The 22,711-nt window shown below is 41.4% G+C and overlaps 1 protein-coding gene across 1 annotated transcript in view; it reads right to left on the minus strand.

Annotated features, from left to right (window-relative positions):
• Positions 1 to 22,711, minus strand: part of LOC102531541 (uncharacterized) — a 146,076-nt gene that overhangs the window by 27,995 nt on the left and 95,370 nt on the right. Inside the window, 4 exon segments of the mRNA XM_031681522.2 lie at positions 9,231 to 9,252; positions 13,867 to 15,435; positions 18,336 to 18,462; positions 19,715 to 19,805. Coding sequence (XP_031537382.2) covers positions 9,231 to 9,252; positions 13,867 to 15,435; positions 18,336 to 18,462; positions 19,715 to 19,786 — 1,790 coding nt within the window. The 5' untranslated portion in view covers positions 19,787 to 19,805.

A 22,711-nucleotide genomic window follows, 5' to 3' on the forward strand; every position in this document is an offset into this window, starting at 1 on the left:
TAATGTCTTTCTCATTATTAGACTGGATTAAGGTCTTTCAGGCGAAAACAGCATAGAGAAAAATTTTGTTCCACCACATCCTATCAACGTTGCAACTCACCACTGTTGATTTTGACATTGATCACCTGGCTAAGGTCATGTGTGTGAGGTTGCCCCACTCTACAGTTAACTTTTTCTGTCCTTTCCATACTGAACTGTTTATTTGGAGGTGGAGCGGTAATTAGGTTTATTTATTTATTTAATGGAGGTACTGGGGATTGAACCCAGGACCTTGTGCATGCTAAGCACTCGCTCTACCACTGAGCTATACCCTCCCCCGCAATACTGTACTCTTTTAAAAAAATACTTGTACCTATAGCAGACAAGAATCTGGAACAGAATATATAATATGTATATGTATCACTGAATCACTTTGCTGTCCACCTAAAACTAACACAACATTGTAAATCAACTATATTTCCATAAAAAATACAAAAATAAATAAAAAGGAAGTAACTAATGCAGCGGACACTTATAGGGAGTTGGGAATTATAGTCTACCTCTTTGAGGGGAGAGTATATAAATTATTTGGAATTCTGCTGTATGCGATATTTGTCTCTTCTCCCTTTATTACCTACTCAATCATTTATTTTAAACACAGTAGGCTATCTAATTTTTTAAACTGAAGGATAGTTGATGTACAATATTTAAGTTACAGGTGTACAAAATAGTGATTCACAATTTTTAAAGGTTATACTCCATTTATAGCTATAATAAAATATTGGCTATACTCCCCATATTGTCCAATACACTTTGTAGCTTATTTTATACCTAATAGGCTTATTTTATATCTCTTACTCCTTTATCCTTATGTTGCCCCTCCCTCTTCCCTCTCCCCACTGATAACCACTAGCTTGTTCTCTGTATCTGTGAGTCTGCTTCTTTTTTGTTATATTCACTCATTTGCTGTGTTTTTTAGATTCCACATATAAGGGATATCATACAATATTTGTCTTTCTCTGTCTGACTTATTTCACTTAGCATAATTCTCTCCAAAGCCATCCAAGTAGTTGCAAATGGCAAAATTTCATTCTTTCTTACAGCTGAGTAATATTCCATTATGCACGTCTATACCACATGTTCTTTACCCAGTCATCTGTTGATGGATGGCTATCTAATGTTTTTATATCTCAATTCTTGACATCATTTCTCCTTGGCTCTTACTCCATTCATTAATCCTTCTCAGTCTCTTTGTGTCATCCCATCTCTCTTCCCATAACTCAGACAGGGTTTGGAAGCTTGGGAGGGGTCTCAGAGATAGGGAAGAATTAGTCCTTTGTAGAACTTCTCAGGGAAGCAGAGAAGACACATGATTTGCCACGAGTCCCTCATGGCCCAGCCCTCTGCCTTTCCTGCTCTCTCCTTGTAGGATCCTAATGCTCCAAGGAAGGAGGGTGTAGCTCAGAGGTAGAGTGTGTGTTTAGCATGCATGAGGGCCTGGGTTCAATCCCCAGTACCGCCATTAAATTAATAAACTTAATTACCCCCACCACCACACACACACACAAAATGCTTCAGAGTGCATGATGGGAACAAGCCTCTCCCAGACATGCCAGCGGTCTTTCAGGAGAGACTCACTAGACATTTGTCATTGTTTTGAGTAGTTGAGAACCGGGATAAACTGCTTAATAATACTCTCAGCTCCCCTAGCGTGTACTGTCATTGCTGCTACAGGTGAGCTGATAATTATGGTTCTGCGGGGAGGTGAGGTCACAGAATCACAAGCCTTTATCTCAGGGCCTGGATGTCTCCCTCCCACACGTACTGGCTGTGGGGACCGGGCCCTGCCCACCATGCTCACAGCAGAAGACGTCTGGTGAGTATTTCCTATTTTATTCTGAGGGGCCTCCTGTAAGGGCAAGAGCGTATCAGGAATCTGGAAAGGGGATCATTTCACAAAAAGGATTCTTCTTGGTAGAAGGTAGTCCTGTGCTTAGCCTCCTTGGGATGTAAGAATAATTCCTGGAGTATGTGCTGAATTTGGGGAAAGAGATGGGAAGTTCTTGACTTTATATCAATCCCTGATGCCTCCTTAATATCATCCACCCTGATGAGGATGATTGCTGTTTTATCTTGGCACTAATATAATCTGATATATAAAACCTCTTTTTTGGGGGGTGGGTATAGCTCAGTGGTAGAGCGCCTGCTTAGCAGGTACAAGGTCCTCAGTTCAATCCCCGGTACCTCCATTAAAAAAAAAACCTAATTACCTCCCCCATCCTCCCCCCAAAAAAGGAATTTAAAAAATGTACAAACTCAGTAAGACAGCTCAAAAAAATTTAAAAACCTCTTTTCAAGTAATAAGGAATAAATATAACTAATTTTAGATAAACAACATCCTACTGTATAGCACAGGGAACTATATTCATATCTTTTAATAGCATATAATGAAAAAGAATATGAAAAGGATTATACATATGTATAAGTGAATCACTATGCTGTATGCCAGAAATTAAAACAGCATTGTAAATCAACTACAGTTCAATTAAAAAAAATTAAAATACAACTAATCGAATGATAATTCTGTAGAGAACGTCTGAGAGGCAGTGGCTACTGATGAAGCAAAAATTCATATTTTAAGGCAAGGCAAGAAAAATTGAAACATAAAATTTCCTCCACCCTTTGGCCTCCTCCCTCCCCTCTGGGGTGCACTGTGCATCTGCGTGATGCATTAATCAGGCCTCCCTAAGAGCAAAAGAACTGCTCGGCCATAAAGAGCAAGTTTTCTCCTTTTGGGGCCAGCCGTGTCACTCCTCAGAAGATAATGTTCCTTTCTCAGTCCTATCAGGGGTCACGGTCACTCACCACTTGCCCTGTACCTGCAGCCATCGCTGGTGAACTTATGCACAGGAACAATATGTCATTTCCCTTAAAGAGAATGATGGTGCAGGACAGGCTGGTCAGACAACCTGGGGAGACACTGGGCCGCACCTAATGGAAGTTCTCGGCTGAAATACTAGGACCTTATTACTGTCACTAGCTGTACCACTTGCATTGTGCCTGCTCTACGAGATCATTGTTTTCTTGCATTACCAAAAGTATGCATGAGCCTCAGACAAAATTGATGATGATCAGGCAGTCTGAAATGATGGACCATATAGTCCTGTGAGATCAACGACTGTAACAGTGTGACTGCAAACATGGGAAGAAGCAACAAGAGGGGACCAGTTCCTGGCCCATAAAAGGCTGGTCAGACAGACGGTCCGAGGCTTTCGGCTCCAGGCAGCAGGGCCTAGTCCAGCCACAGCAGGCTGATGGCCTAGCCACGAAATCCTCCTCGCCAGGCCTGGGAACGAGCATTCCTAGCGCTGTGGGGCAAATTGGCCACAAAATGCCTCCCAAACATCAGTTGAAATTAAGACCAAAAGGGAAGGGACTGTAAAATAAAGAACGTTGCCCACCCCCTAGTTCTACAAGAATCAGGTCGTTAGCCACTGCGGGCCCCTGACCTACAGCACACAGCCTGGAAGGAATTCAGGGCGAAGATCAGGATGAGGCGCTCTCTGCTCCGAGAAAACCGGCAGGACAGGCCCTTCAGACAGATACTTTCAGAAGAAATTTTCTATGAGCCTGGATCCTTTTGCATCTTCTCATACTTAGAAAAGCACTAAAGACCATTAACTAAGACGTCTGTTCCTTGTGACCAGCAGCCTCTTGCCCAGAGTGGGCTCGATTTACTGTATGTCCCCCTTTGCCAAATCATACACATGACGGCCTCCCCCCTGACTCTTCAGAACAGTTCTCAGAGCTGAGAGGCTGTCTCCTGGGTTATAATCCTCAACTTGGCTGGAATAAAAATTTTCATTTCTTTCTTATATTGACTACAGATTAATTAAAAAATATCTTAATGGAGGTACTGGGGATTGAACCCATGACTGTGTACATGCTAGGCACACACTACCACTGAGCTATATCCTCCCCCCAACCACTGATTAATTCTTTGGTACTACAATACAAATATCTTTTTTTGGAGTGGGGGTGATTAGATTTATTTATTTTTTTAATGGAGGTGCTGGGATTGAACCCAGGACCTCCTGCATGCTTGGCATGCACTCTACCAATGAGCTATACCCTCCCCCCAAAATATCTTCTTTGTCCTTCTTCAGCTGCGCACATTACCTGTTTAACACGCATGCAGTAATTTTATCTCGGAGGGGAGGGTAAAAAAACCCCAAACCTGTGCTGATTATGGTGAAACTATTATTCCTCTCAAAATCAGGCAAAGACGGGGCAGATGCAGGAAGCACTGGGCTGTCTGGGGGCTGCAGGGCTTGGGGGCTGTTAGGGGTGGTGCGCGCCTTTATCTGCTTTGTTTCTCCCAGGGCTGCGCGCCCTGGGCAGCGAGCTGGCGTCCCGCCTCAATGCCCGCCCTGCCCCATCCCTCCGCGCCTCTCCCCTACCCTGTCCTCGCTCTTCCTCCCCTCCCCCTCCCCTCCTCCGGGGGTGGCTACCCGCCGCACCTGCACTTCCCGGCTCCCCCAGCCCTCCCTTCTCCGCACAGCGCTTTCCCGAACCCGACTACCGGCTTTGACGCTGACCCTCTTCTTTTCCAGCCGGCGATTCACCAGGGGGTTTCAAAGCCCCTCCCTGGCGCAGTCCGCCGCAAATTCTCTTGGTTAGCGGGCCCGACCGCCCCCCGCGTTCCCGGAGCGCTGAGGGTCTCCAGTCCCAGGTCAGTTCCTTGGCCGCCTACTTCGGTTTATTACTCACAGATCGCTGTCCTCGCGCTTTCGGGCTCCTCTCAGCCCCCAGGAGGCGGCCACAGGGCTCTCCTCCCCGGGTTTTCTCAAGGCCCGTCTAAGCGCGTTGTCTGTGTCAGGAAGATGAACTCGGTCCCGCGTGGATTTTCCCCCTCCTTTGCTCTTAGGGCAAGTGGACGGTATCTGGAAATATTCATTATCCACTTTAGCTATTGTGGATTTCTGTTTTGAAAAATGGAGAAAACAATAAAAGAGATCACGCTTACCCACCCCCGCCGCCATCACCGGAGGAAAAAAAGAAGACAAAAGGGAAAAAAGAAATTACGCAATGACTATTTGAGAAAAAAAATTAACATTATAATTGTGGGCTTCCGATCAAAATGATCTAGGACTTGACAGTTGGCAGCTTCAGCTGTATCTTGTGACATTTCTCTGTTAAAAATAAACGTTTTTGGAGGGGGAGGAAAGAGGATATAGCCCACTGGTAGTGTGTGCTTGGCATGCACGAGGTCCTGGTTTCGACCCCGGTACCTCCATTATAAACAAACAAACCTAATTACCATCCCCCAAAATTTTAAAAATGTATTTAAAAAAATCTGTTTTCATGTCAACCCTAAGCTCACACCAAATCAGTGGCTTGTTTCATGACTTCTGGCTGTCATTTTGAACACTTGTCTTGTATTTGAGTCTTTTTCAATAATTATTGAATTTTTCCTCATAGGGTTTCATTTCATCCTCCGTTATTAATCAGTTATATCCTATGTAACCAATAATAGTTTAGTCTCTATTTTACAGTGTTTTGTCTCATACATGTTTCAAGGCCCATAGATTAGCCCACCATATTATAGTATAAAGATTTCCGTGGTTGCTCTGGGATAAGGACAAATGCAGCTTCTAACACCATCATAATATAAAGCTATTTTAAAAAATGATTATTTTATTTATTTTTTTAAAAAGCCAGTTTTATGGTTGGAAGTGATACATGGGTTAGGAAGCTCAGAGACAGTTCTATTTTTTTTTTTTTTTGAATGGAGGTAGTGAGGTTTGAACCCAGGACCTCCTGCATACTAAGCACACATTCTACCACTGAGCTATACCCTCCCCCAATAGCAAGCCATTCTTGCCCCTATAAACCCAACACTTGGTCTGGACTAATCTTTCTTATAGGATTTTATGTTAGTCAGTGCATTATCGTCTTATTTGCATTTTAAATATTTATTCATAGGTAACATTGGCCTATAAAGTAAACTTATTGACATAATTATAAAATTACCACAATCAATTATTTATGAAGACAAAACCATTTAAGAGTGGCAAAGGACATCAGTTAAAAAAAAAGTACCAATGTTGAGCACTTGAAGAGTAAAACTGACTACCTTTCTTCATGTAGCATCACAGTGAAGAGGCTTGACTGCAGCTAGAAAACACAAGTTTGGTTTCTGATGCTGCTACCTAGGCAGATGCAAGCTGGGGTGGTTCTCACAGTCTGTACTTGGGGTCTCCCCATCTGTAACGCAGTAACAGCAACAGTGCTTACGTCAGAGTGGAAGATTCGGAGTTGATACGTACAAAACAGTACCACTTCCGCAACCATCTGTTCATGGAAAGTATACTGAATGAGTGTTTCTGAATGAAGGATAGTGAAGCTCAATTGTCACGTCACCAGTAACACAAATCTCACATTTCCCTGCAGCACCGTCTTACTCTGAATATGAACCTCAGTATCTGGAAAGCGGCAGAATGACCTCCAGGGGTTTGGCAGTAGCAGTTATCTCCTTATCACACACTGCAGTTGGACTCTTCGAGAATTTCTGTTTTCTTTATCACAATGTGACCAGTCACCTCAGGGGAGGCAGGTTAAAGTCCCCAGATTTGATTCTCAGGCACCTGACTTTTGCCAATACTTTGGAACTCTCTTCTAATGGAGTTCCCCACACAATGGCAGCTTTGGGGTTGAAACATTTCTTCAGTGGCTTTGGCTGCAAACTTGTTTTCTATGTTCACAGAGTGGCCACGGGTGTGTTATTTGGCACCATCTGTCTCTTGAGTTTCTTACAGGCCATCACGGTCAGCCCCAGAAGCTCTACCTGGGCGAATCTTAAAGTCAAAGCTCCCAAGTACACTGGTTTGTCTATTTACCTGAGCTGGAGTTTTCACTTGCTTGTAAATACAGTTGTTTTCATATATGTGTCTGGTAACTGGAACAATACCAACATCACAAAGCAAAAAGAGTTGAGATACTGCTCTAGTGCTGTTCTGGATAAAATAACAACCACCCTATTTGCAGCTTTTTAAAGCCCTTCCAGTACTTTGTCTTTTGGACTCATGATCTTGGCCAGTGGATACATGGTTTTCATCCTGTCCAGACACAACCAGCAAGTCCGACATATTCATAGGGCCAGCTGTTCAACCAGAGCCTCTCCTGAGACAGAGCTTCCCAAAGGATCCTTGCCTTGGTGAGCACCTTTCTAGTTTGCTACATCCTCTCCACCGCTTTTGCAACTTACATGGCGACTTTCAATAAACCCCGCTGGTGGCTGATTAACATCACTGCACTAACACGTTCCTGTTTCCCCACCGTCAGCCCCTTTCTTCTCATGAGCTCAGACGTCTACATAGGCAGGCTCCGCTGTGCCTGCTGCAGAAGGAATTCCCAAGTCCCTCATCTGGTCAGAAAACTGGTCAGAAACAGAAAAAAAAATTTTTTTTTATTTGTATCCACAATACAAAGCCCTCTACTCAGTTTTCACTGTTAGCCCCGCAATGAGCAGTCACATCACAGAGTCCTGAGCAACAGAGTCTCTGTCCTCAGAATTTAAAATATATTGGGGAAGGGACATGAAAAAAATGCTCAATATCACTAATTATCGGAGAAATGCAAATCAAAACTACAATGAGGTATCACCTCATACCAGTCAGAATGGCCATCATTCAAAAGTCCACAAACGACAAATGCTGGAGAGGCTGTGGAGAAAAGGGAACCCTCCTACACTGCTGGTGGGAATGCAGTTTGGTGCAGCCACTATGGAAAACAGTATGGAGATTCCTCAAAAGATGAAAAATAGACTTACCATATGATCCAGCAATCCTACTCCTAGGCATATATCTAGAGGGAACCTTAATTCAAAAAGATACCTATACCCCAATGTTCATAGCAGCACTATTTACAGTAGCCAAGACTTGGAAACAACCTAAATGTCCATCAACAGACAACTGCGTAAGGAAGTTGAGGCATATTTATACAATGGAATACTACTCAGCCATGAAAAAGAATAAATTTATGCCATTTGCAGCAATATGGATGGATCTGGAGATTGTCATTCTAAGTGAAGTAAGCCAGAAAGAGAAAGAAAAATATCATATGATATTACTTATATGTGGAATCTAAAAAAAAGACAAATGAACTTATTTATAAAACAGAAACAGACTCACAGACATAGAAAACAAACTTATGGTTACCCGGGGAAAAGGTGGTAGGAAGGGATAAATTAGGAGTTCAAGATTTGCAGATACTAACTAATGTAAATAAAACAAACAAGTTCATACTGTATAGCACAGGGAACTATATTCAGTATCTTATAGTAACTTATGGTGAAAAAGAACATGAAAATGAATATATGTATGTATATGTATGACTGAACTATTATTACGCTGTACACCAGAAATTGACACAACATTGTAAACTGACTTTAATTTTTTAATTGTAAACTTCAATAAAATCTTTGGAAAAAAATATATTGGGGAAGACACTGAACCAGCTATTTATTAAGCAAAATGTCATGTAGTTTCCTTTATTATTATTTTTAATGGAGGTACTGGGGATTGAACCCAGGACCTCGGGCATGCTAAGCACCTGCTCTACCACTGAGCTATATCCTCCCTGTCATGTAATTTCCTTTTCATGAGGTATCTCAATGTAGTGCTTCAGAATCTAGGAATTTATAAAAAGTGTGGCCTGTAATTATTTGGAGATAAGACACAGTATCTCCAGTATGTATATTTCAATGTAATAAATCAAAATTTCCCTAAAATTCAGGGGACAGTGAAATGTGAGAAGGGTTCATAGAAAGGAAGAGCCTTTGGTTTTGATTATTTGCATCTCTAGGATGGATCTGAAAGCTGTCAGACATTGCGTAACCTTGAAAGTCAGGTTATGAGTTTCTGCCTCAAAGCCTAAGAGACGTCATCTGAATTGTTTACGGTTGGGGAGAGACTGTCATAGATTTTTTTTCTGTTTTCTCTGGCAAAAATCAGCTGAATGATGAAGATAAGGCAATAAACATGGAAGATATCTTGGGATTAAAAAATATTTTTAGTTATGAAGTACACATAAAATCTAACATTTGAACTGTTTTCAAGTGTACACTTGAGAGGCATTAAGTACACAGATATGGCCATACAACTGTCTCCTCCAGGACTCTCCTCACCTAGCAAGCTGTAACCCTGTACACAATAAACATAACCCTCAGTCCCCGACAACCACCCTTTTACTTTGTTTCTATGACTTTAAGTTCTCTAGGCACTTTGTATAAGCGGAACTATACAATATCGGTCCTTTTGTGTCTGGCTTATGTCACTGAGCATAAAGCCCTCAAGGTTCATCCATGTTGTAGCAGGTGTCAGACTACCCTTATTTTTCAAGGCTGAATAATGTTTTATTGTTGACGCTTTGTTTCTCCATTCGTGTTAATGGCACTTGGTGGCTTCCACCTTTTGGCTGTTATGCATACTGCTATGAACATGCTTGTACAGATTTCTCTTCCAGTCTCTGCTTTTAGTTCTTTGAGGTATATACTCAGAAGAATTTTTGGACCAGATGTCAATTCTGTTTAGCTTTTTGAGGAACCGCCATGGGTTTTCTGTATTAGCTGCACCATTTTCCGTTCCAACCAGCAGTGAATAAGGTTGACAGTTTGACTACATCTTGCCAATACTGTTATTTTCTTTTTTTTTTTTTTTACTTTTTTGTCTTTAAATAGTACCCATCCTAAGGAATGTAAGGCAGTATCTCATTGTAGGATGTTTTCAAGCTGGGAAATACAAGAAAGATAAAAATACCAGATAGGTATTGGGATATTTAGAGGCTGAGATATTCTGTATTAAGTCATATCTCAGTTAGCTTGAGGGAAGACAGTAATCAGTTTGGACTTTCATGTCCTCTACTGAGGAAATGTATTAGGGACATACTGAGGAATATGGTGGAATCTTCACTATTTCCAGAACAGCAGAGGGGAGGGTGCAGGTAAATGACCTGAGTCTTTTTGTTTATGTGGATCTTTCTTTAGGAAAGGATCTAAGGGAACTAAACAGTAGACTCAAAAAGAGGGGGAAATGGACAATTCCTCAATCACATAGGAAGATTAGAATATATCCTTATTTGTGACTGCTAGGCTTGAAGATCCAAAAAATGAAAAGGTGTTTCAAAAAATGGGCAATACAGTCAAATTTCTGTCAAAAAAAAATATACAGGACATTTTTTCAGCACTTGTTAGACCACAAAATTTCAAAACCTAAAAAAAAAAATTTAGTAAGACATAATATTTATCATCCATCAAATACCATTTGGAAAACTGTAGATTCAGAAATTTTTAAATACTGAAAAAGTTATAGTCACTTTGTTTAGATAATTAGAATATGTATATGGAAAGATAAGAAAATTTTTGTGTCAGCCTTGTGATATTTAATTAATGAAAAAGTATTTAGAGGAAATAAGATAGCTGCAAATTCACATAGAAGTTTATTGGGCAATCCTTGTCCTACAGGTCCAATTCAAGAATTTTTTTAAAATATAGTAGAAGGCCAACAAAAGGCAGAAATGAAAATTATATTAAATATAATTAAAAGTTCTTTTGAGATAGTGATTTTAAAATGTGCAGACACTTAAACAGTACTAATAATAGTAAAGACTATTGATAGAGATTTTTTTAGGGGGTGGGAGAGGTAATTAAGGTTATTTATTTTTAGAGGAGGTACTGGGGATTGAACCCAGGACCTTGTGTATGCTAAGCATTCATGCTACCACTGAGCTATACCCTCCCCCTGATAGATTTTCAAAACCTGTAGAGATGACTATGAACAACTTTATCTTACTTATTTAAAAAATTGATAATAATTTTGTTTAATATAGAGTACTAAAACTGAATTAAGAAGAATTAGAGAGAACCATAAACAACTTAAAAACTTCAAAGTGTTCAACAAGACTGATTGCTATGCCAGAAAATGTCCCACATTTTCAAGGTACTGGCAGTTCTTGTCATTTACAAACTTTTTTCAATAGAGAAGATATGAACATATGTAACATTTCTACTATCTCTCATACTAAGACATCAAAAAGAAAGCAGTTTGACTTGTGAAGTTTGATGCAAAATGAATCATTAAAATATACACTATGACTGAGCAGATGTCATTCCAGTAATACGTGATATCTTAATATGCTAGGGGGGTTTTATATACCCTGCTATGGTGTGATAAATGAGAACATCTACCCCCATTATACTGATAGTTTCAGAGAAGCACATGAAACACTTCAACAGTTGTATTTAAAATAGAAATCCACAAAATAGACTCACAGACATAGAAAACAAACTCTGGCTACCAGTGGGGAAAGAAGGGGATAGATTAGGAATCTGGTGTTAACAGATACACACTAGTATATATAAAACAGATAAACAAGGACTTACTGTACAGCACAGGGAACTATATTCAATTTCTCATAATGAGCCATAATGGAAAAGAAACTGAAAAAAAATGTATACGTGTAACTGAATTGCTTTGCTATACACCTGAAACTGACCTTTCATTAAAAAATAATAAAAAAGTAAAATGAAATGGAAATCTACAGTTTGTGGTAATTTCTTACAGCTTGATGAAAGAAAATTTCTATTATAAGGCAAGACAGGAAACAAAATTAAACATAAAATCCTTGCTGCCTTGGTTTGGGCCACGTCCCTCCCTACTGTGCGATGTGCCTGCATTACACATTAGCCAGAGCTTCTCAGAATGGGAGTGCCTGCCCAGCCATTAACACTAGCGACCTACTTCTTCAAGAACAGCATCCTTCCCCAGCTGTGCACAGGGACCACAGTGACCTGCTGCTTGCTTTCCCTGCGTGCTAACCTGGACTACGTCTCCTTGGTCAACTTGATGTTGTTGACTCCAGTGTGTCATTTTGATGTCAGATCCTTTGTCCTGAAAACATATGTGACCATACCTTTGAGTTTAAACAGGCTCCATCAGTCCTCAGAGCTTCCTGAGAATCTGCTTCCCGGGTTATCATCCTCAGGTTGGCTCAAATAAAACTCCCTTTTTTTCTTCCCAACTTGATCATAGATTGAATTTCTGTTGACAGGCTGCATTAGGTAACTAATGAAATTATGTACACAGACAAGCCCAGGGGACCTACAAAAATCTCTAGAATAAATGAGATTAGTCTATTCTGAGGATAAAAGATAGTATTTAAAAATCTATCGCACTTCTACACAGTAGCAATTAATACATGGAAAATGAAATTAAAAATACAGTAACATGTACGATTACTCAAAATAGAAAAAGTGGAAATATGTTAATCAAACAAAACACTGACAGGATTTTGATGCTGAAATCTATACAATGCTGGTGAAAGAAACCAAAGATCACACAAATATACATACATACTACAGCCATTTATTGGAAGATGTAACACAGAAATGATGTCAAGTGATTGCAAACCAATAGACAGGCTTAATGTATTTTCTATCAAGATATTTTGTAGACACAAACAAGATTTTGCTAAAATTTTTATGGAAAGGCAAAGGAATTGGAATAGCTAAAACATCTGGAGAAGAATAAAAGCAACTTTATTAAAGGTATTAAAATAAAAAATTTTGAAAGGTAGGAAGTAATCAAGACTGGTATTTGTGGAGAGACATACAGACCAATGGAACAGAACCCAGAAACTGCCCCAACAAATACTTTCAACTGAGTTTTTTTGGGGGGTGGGGTGGGGGCAGTAATTACGTTTTTTTCTTTTTTTAATGGAGGCACTGGGGATTGAACCCAGGACCTCTTGCATGCTAAGCATGCACTCTACCACTCAGCTATGCCCTCCCCCTGCCCCAAACGAGTTTTGCAAAGGTACCAAGAAAACTGAATGAAGAAAGAATTTTAAAATGACACTGTATCAACTGATTTTCCATACTAGGGAAAAAAATCATGAAAGACTCCACCAAAACTTCACACCTGTACAAATATTAGCTCAAAACTGATCACAGCTTTAAATAGGAAATGTAAAACCATAGTACTTTAAGCTGTAAGAGATTTAGAAAAAGAAACCATAGGATAATATTCTCAGGACCTATCTCTATACTTTTGAGATCTATCTATCTATCTATCTATCTATCTAAGTTTTCACATATTTTGACTTTTCATTATTCTGTAGTATGTAATATCTCAGGTTAAAGCTGGAGAACTTAACACTTAGTTATTCCTCATCTGAATGCTCTCCTGTGAATTCTGTTGTGAAAAGTCATGAAGAAATTTAAAACACTCATTATATTTAAAAGGTTTCTTTCTATTAGGAATTCTTTGGTGAATCCTGGGCAGGGGGAAACACTTGCTTACAGGCCTTTCTAGATTCAGTAAATTGGTCTGGTTTCTCTCTAGTATAAATGCTCTCATGACATCAAAGGCATGAATGTTTAATAAAAAGCCTTCCCACATGCATTATATTTCTAAGGTTGCTCTCCAGTAGGAATTTTGTGATGTTCTGTATTTTCGGGGGGGGGGGGGAGGTAGGTAATTAGGTTTATGTAGTTATTTTAATAGAGGTCCTGGGGATTGAACCCAGGACCTTGTGATGCTAAGCATATGCTCTAACCACTGAGCTATACCCTCCCCCTTGTAGCTTTGATCTATGGATAAAAGCCTTTATAAGCACATTACATTCTTGGGTTTTCATCAAAGATGTATATACTGATGTCCAGTGAGTTGTGGAGTCTGAATATCCCCTCTGTCGCGTAATTACATTGATAGAATTTCTCTTTAGTATGGACTTTCTGACATCAATTCATGCTTGAACTTATAATAAATGCTTTGATCTGCTCGTTACATTGGTAATGTTACTTCTTCATATGAAGTCTCCGAGTATGACTTACGAGGCTTGAGTTTTGAGTGAAGAGCTTGCCACATTCACTACATTTGTAAGGTTTCTCTCCTGTATGGACTTTCTTATGTCTGTTGAAGTTTGAGCAATGAATGAAGGATTTGCCGCACTGGTTACATTTGTATGGTTTCTCTCCAGTGTGAATTCTGCGATGGCTCGGAAGGCTGGAGCTCTGACTGAAGACCTTGCCACATTCGTTACATCTGTAAGGTTTCTCCCTCGTGTGGACGACCTGGTGGTACGTGAGACTGGAATACACACTGAACGCCTTGCCGCACTCAGGACACTGGTAAGGCTTCTCTCCAGTGTGTACTCTCCGGTGACTTACAAGGCTTGACTTTTGTGTGAAGACCTTGCCACATTCGTCACACTTGTGAGGTTTCTCTCTCGTATGGATTACCTGATGTCTGCTGAGATGTGAGCTCTGGTTAAAGGCTTTGCCGCATTCGGGGCATCTGTATGGTTTCAGTCCAGTGTGAATTCTGCGGTGACTGGACAGGCTGGAGCTCTGACTGAAGACTTTGCCACATTCGTTACACTTGTAAGGTTTCTCTTTTGTGTGGACGACCTGGTGATAATTAAGACTTGAAAATACGCTGAAGGCTTTGCCGCACTTGTGGCACTGGTAAGGCCTCTCCCCGGTGTGAACCCTGTGATGACGTATGAGGTGTGAGCTGTAACTGAAGGCCTTACCGCACACGTCACACTTGTAACGTTTCGCTCTCGTGTGGATTCTCTGATGCCGAGTGAGATGTGAGCTCTGATGAAAGGTCTTGCCACACTGAGTACACTGGTGAGGTTTCTCCCCGGTCTGGAGTCCCTGAGGGTGAGTCAGGCCTGACCACTCACGGAAGGCTTTGCCCCACTCATCACCTTGGTCATGTTTCTCTTCAGTCTGAATTCTGTGATGACCTGCTAGGTGTGAAGTGTGACTAAAGACGCCTCCACACACATCACCTTTACTCCCTCTCTCTCTGGCGTGGAGTATCTCAGGTCTGGTGGGGTGTGAGCCGCAATCCGCGGCTTGGTCAGACTCACCACATTTGTAAGGTCTTTCGCTCATGTGGGCTTTCTGCTCTCCTGTGAGTAAGGAAGAAGGCAAGAAACTGTTCCCACGTTCATCACAAATGTTGCTTTGGACACTAGGAAGAAATCTCTGAGGTGCTGCCGACGAGGAACCACTCGTGACAGACTTCTCGACTTCATTATAGTCGCAAAATTTCCCTTCAGTTTGAAATACCGACAGTTCCGCCAGATGTGACCCAAAGCTTAGTCCAGGCCTGTGGTCCACAGGCTTGTTCTCTTCATCTCTTGGACCACACCGAGCTCTTCCACCAGTGAGGGGTGTTTTGCGGGTCCCAGGCACGCCTTTGTAGTTTCTTTCATCATGTCTCCCCTGGTGCTCAGAGTCATGCTGGTTTTTCCAGATTTCCCTGCAGCCGTCCTCTTGGGGGGCACAGTGCTCCTGGCTTTCCAGAGACGCTGTGTGCAGTGTTTTCCCCGTATTATGGCTCTCTTTTGGTGGTGGTTCCTTGATCACACATTTAGGGGCAGTATCTACAAGACAGAAAGTACCCCGTGTTTTCTCTTAATTGCAGTAGGTAAATAAATATTTCATTTTGAAGAACATAATCTTACACCACAAGTACTCAATAGTTTAATAACAGTTAAGAAATGTCGTAGTCGTGATCTTCAATTTTTTAGGAAATACAAATGGTTAGTAAAGAAAGGTTGGGGGGGAGGGTATAGCTCAGTGGTAGAGCGCATGCTTAGCATGTATGAGGTCCTGGGTTCAGTCCCTTGTACCTCCATTAAATAAATAAATAAACCTAATTCCTCCCTGCCAAAAACAAACAACTTTGGAGAAGGCAAAGACTTAAAAAGACTTTAAAAAACCAAGGGATCCTCTTCCAGAGCCAGCATACCACATGAGAACTGGAATTTACGTTAAGACCACTGCCTTTTTAACCATCAGGTCAGGTGAATACATAGGATTTTAAAGAATAAGAATTGGGGAAAGAAATCACCAGTCTGGCTTTACACCTGCAGTTATTTCACAGCCCAGCAACAGAGCAGCCCTCTCTATGCAGTGCTCTTTAATTTTCCAGTAAACCAGGGGGAAGGCCCTCACCAGGAAGCGAACTGACTAACGCTACGGTCTCACACTTGGCGGCATCCAGAACTCTGAGAAATACAATTCTGTTGTTTAAGTCACCAGGTTGATGGGGTTTGTTATGGAGGGCGAGGCTAAGACACAGGCCAAGGACTCATCTGGTTAAAAACATGACAGAAGGTTGACACGTCTTACTAAACAAAGGGATTTTTGAGACTTGACTATAAAACTGGGAATATTCTGAGCCTTCTACCAGCACTAATCTATTTAAAAGCCTGGAGGTGAATTATCACTATTTTAAAACTAAGGACAGGAGGCACACAGGATTTATCTATCTAATCCCCAACTTACAGAGCAAGTAAGTTAGAGAAACAAGATTTGATCCTTGGCCTACAGGTTCCAAAGACACGTTCTTTAAGCGTGACTGCCTACCCAGGTAGCGCAGATAAGTCACAGTCACTCTCAGGGGCTTAGAAATAAACACTTAAAAAAAAAGGAAAAATACACAAACAACAAGTTTACAGTGTACAGCACAGGGAACTATATTCAATATCTTGTTATAACCTATAATGAAAAAGAATATGAAAAGGAATATATGTATGTATGTGTATGACTGAGTCACTATGCCGTACACTAGAAATTGACACATTGTAAACTGACTATACTTCAGTTAAGGAAAAAAGCTCCCTGCCCCCTCAAAACAGAAGTAATCTTAACATTCAAAGGAAGAAAGAAAGAAACAGACCAAATATGGGGCGGGTGGAGAAAGAAATACTTTGATGGAGATGCCATAGCTGAGTCATATTCCAGAAATTGACAAACCATTGTAAACTGACTATACTTCAATTAAAAAAAAAAAGGTTCCTGCCCTCTCAAAAAAGAAGTAAACTTAACATTCAAAGAAAGAAAGAAACCAAATACGGGGGAAAAAAGAAAGAAAGACTTTGATGGAGATACAATAGCTGAGTTGTGTTCCAGAAATTGACACATTATAAACTGACTATACTTCAATTAAAAAAAAGCTCCTCCCCTCCCCACCAAAAAGAAGTAAACTTAACATTCAAATAAATAAACCAATCAAATATGAGGGAAAGAAAAAAAGAGAGAAATCCTCTGATGGAAAAACCACAGCTGAGTTGTGCTGGAGCAGCGTTACCCAGGCATCCTCATGGATAATGGCATTGTCATCTTCAGTATATGCTGCTTTATGTAGTGAGTGTCCTGAAAGAGCTATTCAGTGGATGAGTAGGGGGCCTTTCCTTACACAATGAGAGTCACATGGTGGTGAGGGGTCAGGAGGACAAAATGAATGTGCTGGGAAGTAACAGCGGAGTCCACCCAGATCAAGGTACTGTGCGACCAAAGGCCAGGGTTGATTGGAAGGTCCAGGGTGGGGAGGAGGAAGGACTGGGCATGGGGCAAAGTATCTGTACTGGCCAATCTGTGGGACCAGAAACATACCAGGGCTGTTAAAACTGTGACCTTGGGAGAGAAGAGAAACTGATATAGCAAGGAGCGTAACACTGTCCCTTTCTTAACCTTAGGGCACAGGGCAGAAGGGAAGGGATCTGAAAGGGAGGGTGTGAGATGATGAGGGAAGAAACCAGGTTTAGTGACACAGAACAGAATCACTGCCACCTGAGGCTGGGGGTCCTGGAGGTGGGGAGAGGTTGGTAGAAGGGGACAAAGTTTCAGTCATAAGATGAGTAAGGGCTGGAGATTCAATGTATAACATGACTACTATGGTGGATAATACTATAAAACTGAAATTTGCTAAGGAAATAGAAATTAAGTGTTCTTACCAAAAAGAAAGAAAAAAGGTGATGTGTGAGGTAACATATGCATTAATGAACTCGATGGGAATCCTTTCACATGCATATCAGATCATCGTGTTGTACACTTAAGAAATATCACAATTTTATTTGATAACTACCTGAATAAACTAAAAAAAACAAAAAACAAAACCCAATTTCAAAAGTTCATCCACTGGTTGTCTCCTCCTGAATGCAGAGGGAGGAGTCTAATATGCAGACATTTAGCTCTCTTCTGAGAATGACTGAATCAAAAGCACAGGGGTGGAGAAGAGGAAGGTGGATATTTTAAGTTTGCTGTAAAGTTTTATGTGTATTTAAGCTCTAGAACCACCCTTGATCATGAAATGGGCAGATCATACGCAGAAAGGACAAGTTTTAAGTCCGGCTGCTGCCTGAGGAAGTTTTTCGTGAGTGAGTCAACAGGGCTTTGAGCTCAGCCAGGCAATGTCAGGGCTCCTAAGGGGCACACGGGGAAAAACACAAAGCTACCCAAGAGCAGATCCCAACTTCTAGAGGGCAGTTCTCCTCACCCACAGAGATCAGGTTCCTGTAGGTCTCCAACATCACGTCCCTGTATAAGGTCCGCTGAGCAGGGTCCAGGCACTCCCATTCCTCCGGAGAGAATTCGATGGCCACATCCTTGAATGTCAACCATCGCTGAAAAGAAAACACATTTCACCAAAGGAGCCATACGGAGTCGTCTCCTTCACACAAAATGAGAGGAGGAGAGAGTGGTAAGGAGTAATTCAATTGAAATGAGTGTTGTTACAGATCCACTTACAGGATTTCTGAGCAATTGCATGTCCCTCATTTTGGTTTATTATACTTTTCCGTAAGAGGTTATGATAGCCTCTATGTCAGTGTGGATTTCCCACTTTTGTGGACAATACAAGAAATACACACACACACAAAACACAGGATTATGTATATAGAAACGTGAGACATTACGTTCCACACACCAAGTAACATTCAGTGTCTAGAAGAACTACAGCATGAGCGACATCTTCAGAGATAATAACGTCCACAGTGGCTTTAAAGAAGCTTCAGAGTCTAAGATCATGATGAGGGCAACAATATGGTCGAAGTGTTTAAATACTTTCATGTGCTATGACTCTAAATGCTTTACGTGTATTAACTTGTATAATAACGTAATAGAAGATTTTAAAAGATCTGGTCCTATCCCTCTTAAGGAAGACACAACTGTGTCACAGACATTCTGAGTCACCTGCCTCTGGTCAAACTGCTAAATACAGTAGAGCATGTGTATAAACCCAGGTGTTAATGTTTTAAAACGAAACCTAAAGAATTTAAGTTATGTTAAAGCATCCAAAGTACATTGACAGAGGGTTCCCTGAGGAAACTTGAAACAAGTTCAAAGCTAACAATGTGGAATGGCATAAAATGGCATTACACACAACACTATAAACTGACTACACTTCAATTAAAAAAAAATTTTTTTAAAAGTCCATCATATACACTTGCGCACACACACACACATAAACGTTAACTCTTATTAGTATTTAACCCGTGAATGTCATAGTGTAGAAACAGCTTAAGGCAATGGAAAATACTTAAGATATAATTTCAACAAGTAAATAATTTATAACTTATAAATAATGATATATATTTCATACAAACCATGGGCTTGGGCGTCCACGTACTTACGCACACACAAATATACACTTAAATTTACAGGACCACGGTGGAGCCTCTTCACAGGGTCCATGTCACTGGGTGATCATAAGACAGAATCCAAGTGAGGCTGACAGGCACTGAGGGAGGGTCCTGGGTGAGTGTGAACGTACAGGTGTCAGGCAGGATACTTCAGAGTTACACAGGATTAGCGAGTCCAAAGAAGGGCATTTCAGGAAGGACAGACAAAAACAATCGACTGAGAACATGACTTTACCTGAGACAGAGTCTTTCTTGACCTCTTTTCTTTCCTTTTCCTTCTCTTCCCGGCTTCTTCCTCGGGGAACATGAGTCTTCAGAATTCAATCCTGAAAGTTGGAAAGATGTCATTTAATGCTGAGAATCAACACACCCCTTCCTGTGCCACAACCACACACACAAGGGAGACCTCACCACGTGGAACAGACAGTCCCCTGCTGCCCACTGTCCCAGAGGGACTCAGGACAGGACACTCCACACACAGACCAACAAAGGAGTTTCTCCACAGCGTCCTTCAGATCATGCTCCCCTTCTGGTGATGTTACAGAAACCTGATCCCGTAGAGAGACCAAACAACACTCGGAGGGTTGGAGAACTCACGTTTATTACGCTGGCGGGCCCAGAGGAGTTAACACTCCAAGCTCTTGACCCCGTCTGTAGGTTTACACAGGTTTTTATAGGGTTTTAGGAACAAAGAAATCACGTGGTCTTGGGTTTTTGCACCGCTGGTGGGGTGGGGAAGGGTTAACTTCAGTTTCCCAAGAGCAAGCTGTTTTACAGAAACAGATAAGCAATGTCCCTGCCTGAGAGGCCTCCATAGTCTGTCCTTGTGGGCTTGTCCTCTGTAGTGAGCCCCTCACCCACATGGCAGCAGTGGGCGCCTCAGCTGGGCCCGACAGCCCCTTCAGGTCACAGACCAGGCCCTGAGCCATCCCCACGCAGAGCAGAGCCCCCTCACCTCTCCCAGGGGCTGATCTCAGCCTCATAAATGGAGGACCCAGAACCTTGGTGCTCAACACAGGATACAGATCAGAATCACCTGGGGCACCTTCAGCGTTACTGGAGCTAGGCCCCAGCCAACTATCTGAAGAGAATCTCTGGTCAGGAGGGTACTGAACACATATATGCAAAATGCCTCAGTGATCCAATGTGCAGCCTGGTTGATCATCATTTAAGGAAGCAAACCCAGCACCCCTCCCATCTTCTGATTCTTTTCTCCTTGTGGCGAATTGCTGTCACCAGGAACCAGCCATGAAGGAGCAGAAGAAAACACACCAAGTGGACAATATGGACCAGAGCTGGGGGTGAGGGTGTGGCTCGTGTGTCAAATGGGAGGAAGGGGGAGGTCAGAGGAGGCTCCACTCAGGTGACATCAGAACAAAGATCTGGGGGAGGAGGGGTGTTTGCCTGTATTTTATTTTATTTCTTTTTAAATATTTTTTTGGGGGGAAGGGGAGGTAATTAGGTTTGTTTCTTTGTTTATTTAATTTTATTTTTACTGGAGGTACTAGGGATAGAACCCAGGACCTTCTGCATGCTAAGCACGCGTTCTATCACTGAGCTATATCCTCCCCACTTTGTTGTTTTGTTTTTAATTTTTTTTCATTTTTGGAGGACTAGGGCCCATTGTGAATTCTAATGACAACTGAGCACTCCATCCAAGAACTGCCAGACACAGACACACACTGAATCTTAGTAATCATTTCAGGGGTCAGTGCTGCTCAGATTCAGAGTTTCTGCTTTAGTCCATCATCTCCTTGTTGAGGTGGACTCACTGAGCCCTACAGAGGGAGTCACTTCACCCAGCTATCCTGATAAGACCTGAGTTGAGTGAGCAGAGCCGAGTGGAACTCAATTCTGAAGTGGCGGCCTGTACTGGGCACGGTTTATCCTTATCACTCTTCTCCCTTAAAAATTCCAGGTCTACGGCCATACCGCCCTGAATGCGTCTGATCTCAGAAGCTAAGCAGGGTCAGGTCTGGTTAGTACTTAGGAGGGGGTGGGTATAGCTCCCCTAAGTGGTGGATCGCGTGCTTAGTATGTGTGAGGTCCTGAGTTCAATCCCCAGTACCTCCTTTAAAAAAAAAAAAAAAATTCCAGGACCATCTTTCACCTGTGCCTGAGCAAAGGGAACTTCTATTTCAAGATCTGGTCACACTGATCTCAAGCACTAAACTCCTCTTTTCCAGAAAAATCACAGTAAAACATTTACAGAATACATTATTTTGAATACACAGCAACTGCTGCTGACAACTGCAAGAGGGTCACCTAGAGAAATAAGCTCTGAGCAAACTGCTTCATCATGAATTGTGGGGCTCTGCTGGAAGAAGGTACCAAGTCAATTCAGCCCATTCTTCAATATCTGCAGGAAGTAGAGACGAGACTTGAGGGGAACATCTACTGGATAGCCCACAGTTCACTATTTAGTAAGTCACACACAGAGGAAGAAAATGGGATTTTACAGAAATAGGTTAAACTAGGTTTAGATAAAGTACTGGGGATTGAATCCAGCACCCTGTGTATTCTGAGCATGCACTCTACCACCGAGCTACAAGCCTCCTGCCTGAAGTAGGTTTAGATTGTTAAGATAAAAGATCATTTACATTCTTACCAAGTATACACTGGAACAGGCTAAAATTCTTTGCCACGTTCCAAGAAAGGTTTCCAATAAATAGCAGAGAGCCTGTAGGCCTCAGTCTGTACTGGACACAATTTAAAAGGGAAGTCATTTAAAAACCGAAGGGGAAAAAAAAAACCTAATGAATCATGTAGTCAAAACTTATAAAAATAAGGATATGTCATATTTTGAAAGGATGCCTTGAGCTGTTTACAGGATGCCATCAAAGTTTTTGTTAGAAGTTAAAAAATTATTTATAAAAATAGTATAAATTGAATAAACTAAGACTTATTTCAAACGTCAAAAAAGCAATGAATTATTAACAGACACACTACTATTTATAAAACAGATAAACAACAAAGACCTACTGTATAGCACAAGGAACTATATTCAATATCTTGTAATACCTTATAATGAAAAAGAATCTGAAAAGGAGCTTATAGGTATAACTGAATTATTTTGCTGGACACTTGAAACTAACACTATATTGTAAATCAACTCTACTTCAATAAAAAAATAAATTTAAAAATCAGGGGGTGGGGGTGGGTACAGCTCAGTGGTAGAGCACCTGTTTAGCATGCATGAGGTCCTGGATTCAATCCCTAGTACCTCCATTAA

The sequence above is a fragment of the Vicugna pacos genome, chromosome 9 (genome assembly GCF_048564905.1).
Source record: "Vicugna pacos chromosome 9, VicPac4, whole genome shotgun sequence".
Classification (NCBI taxonomy): domain Eukaryota; kingdom Metazoa; phylum Chordata; class Mammalia; order Artiodactyla; family Camelidae; genus Vicugna; species Vicugna pacos.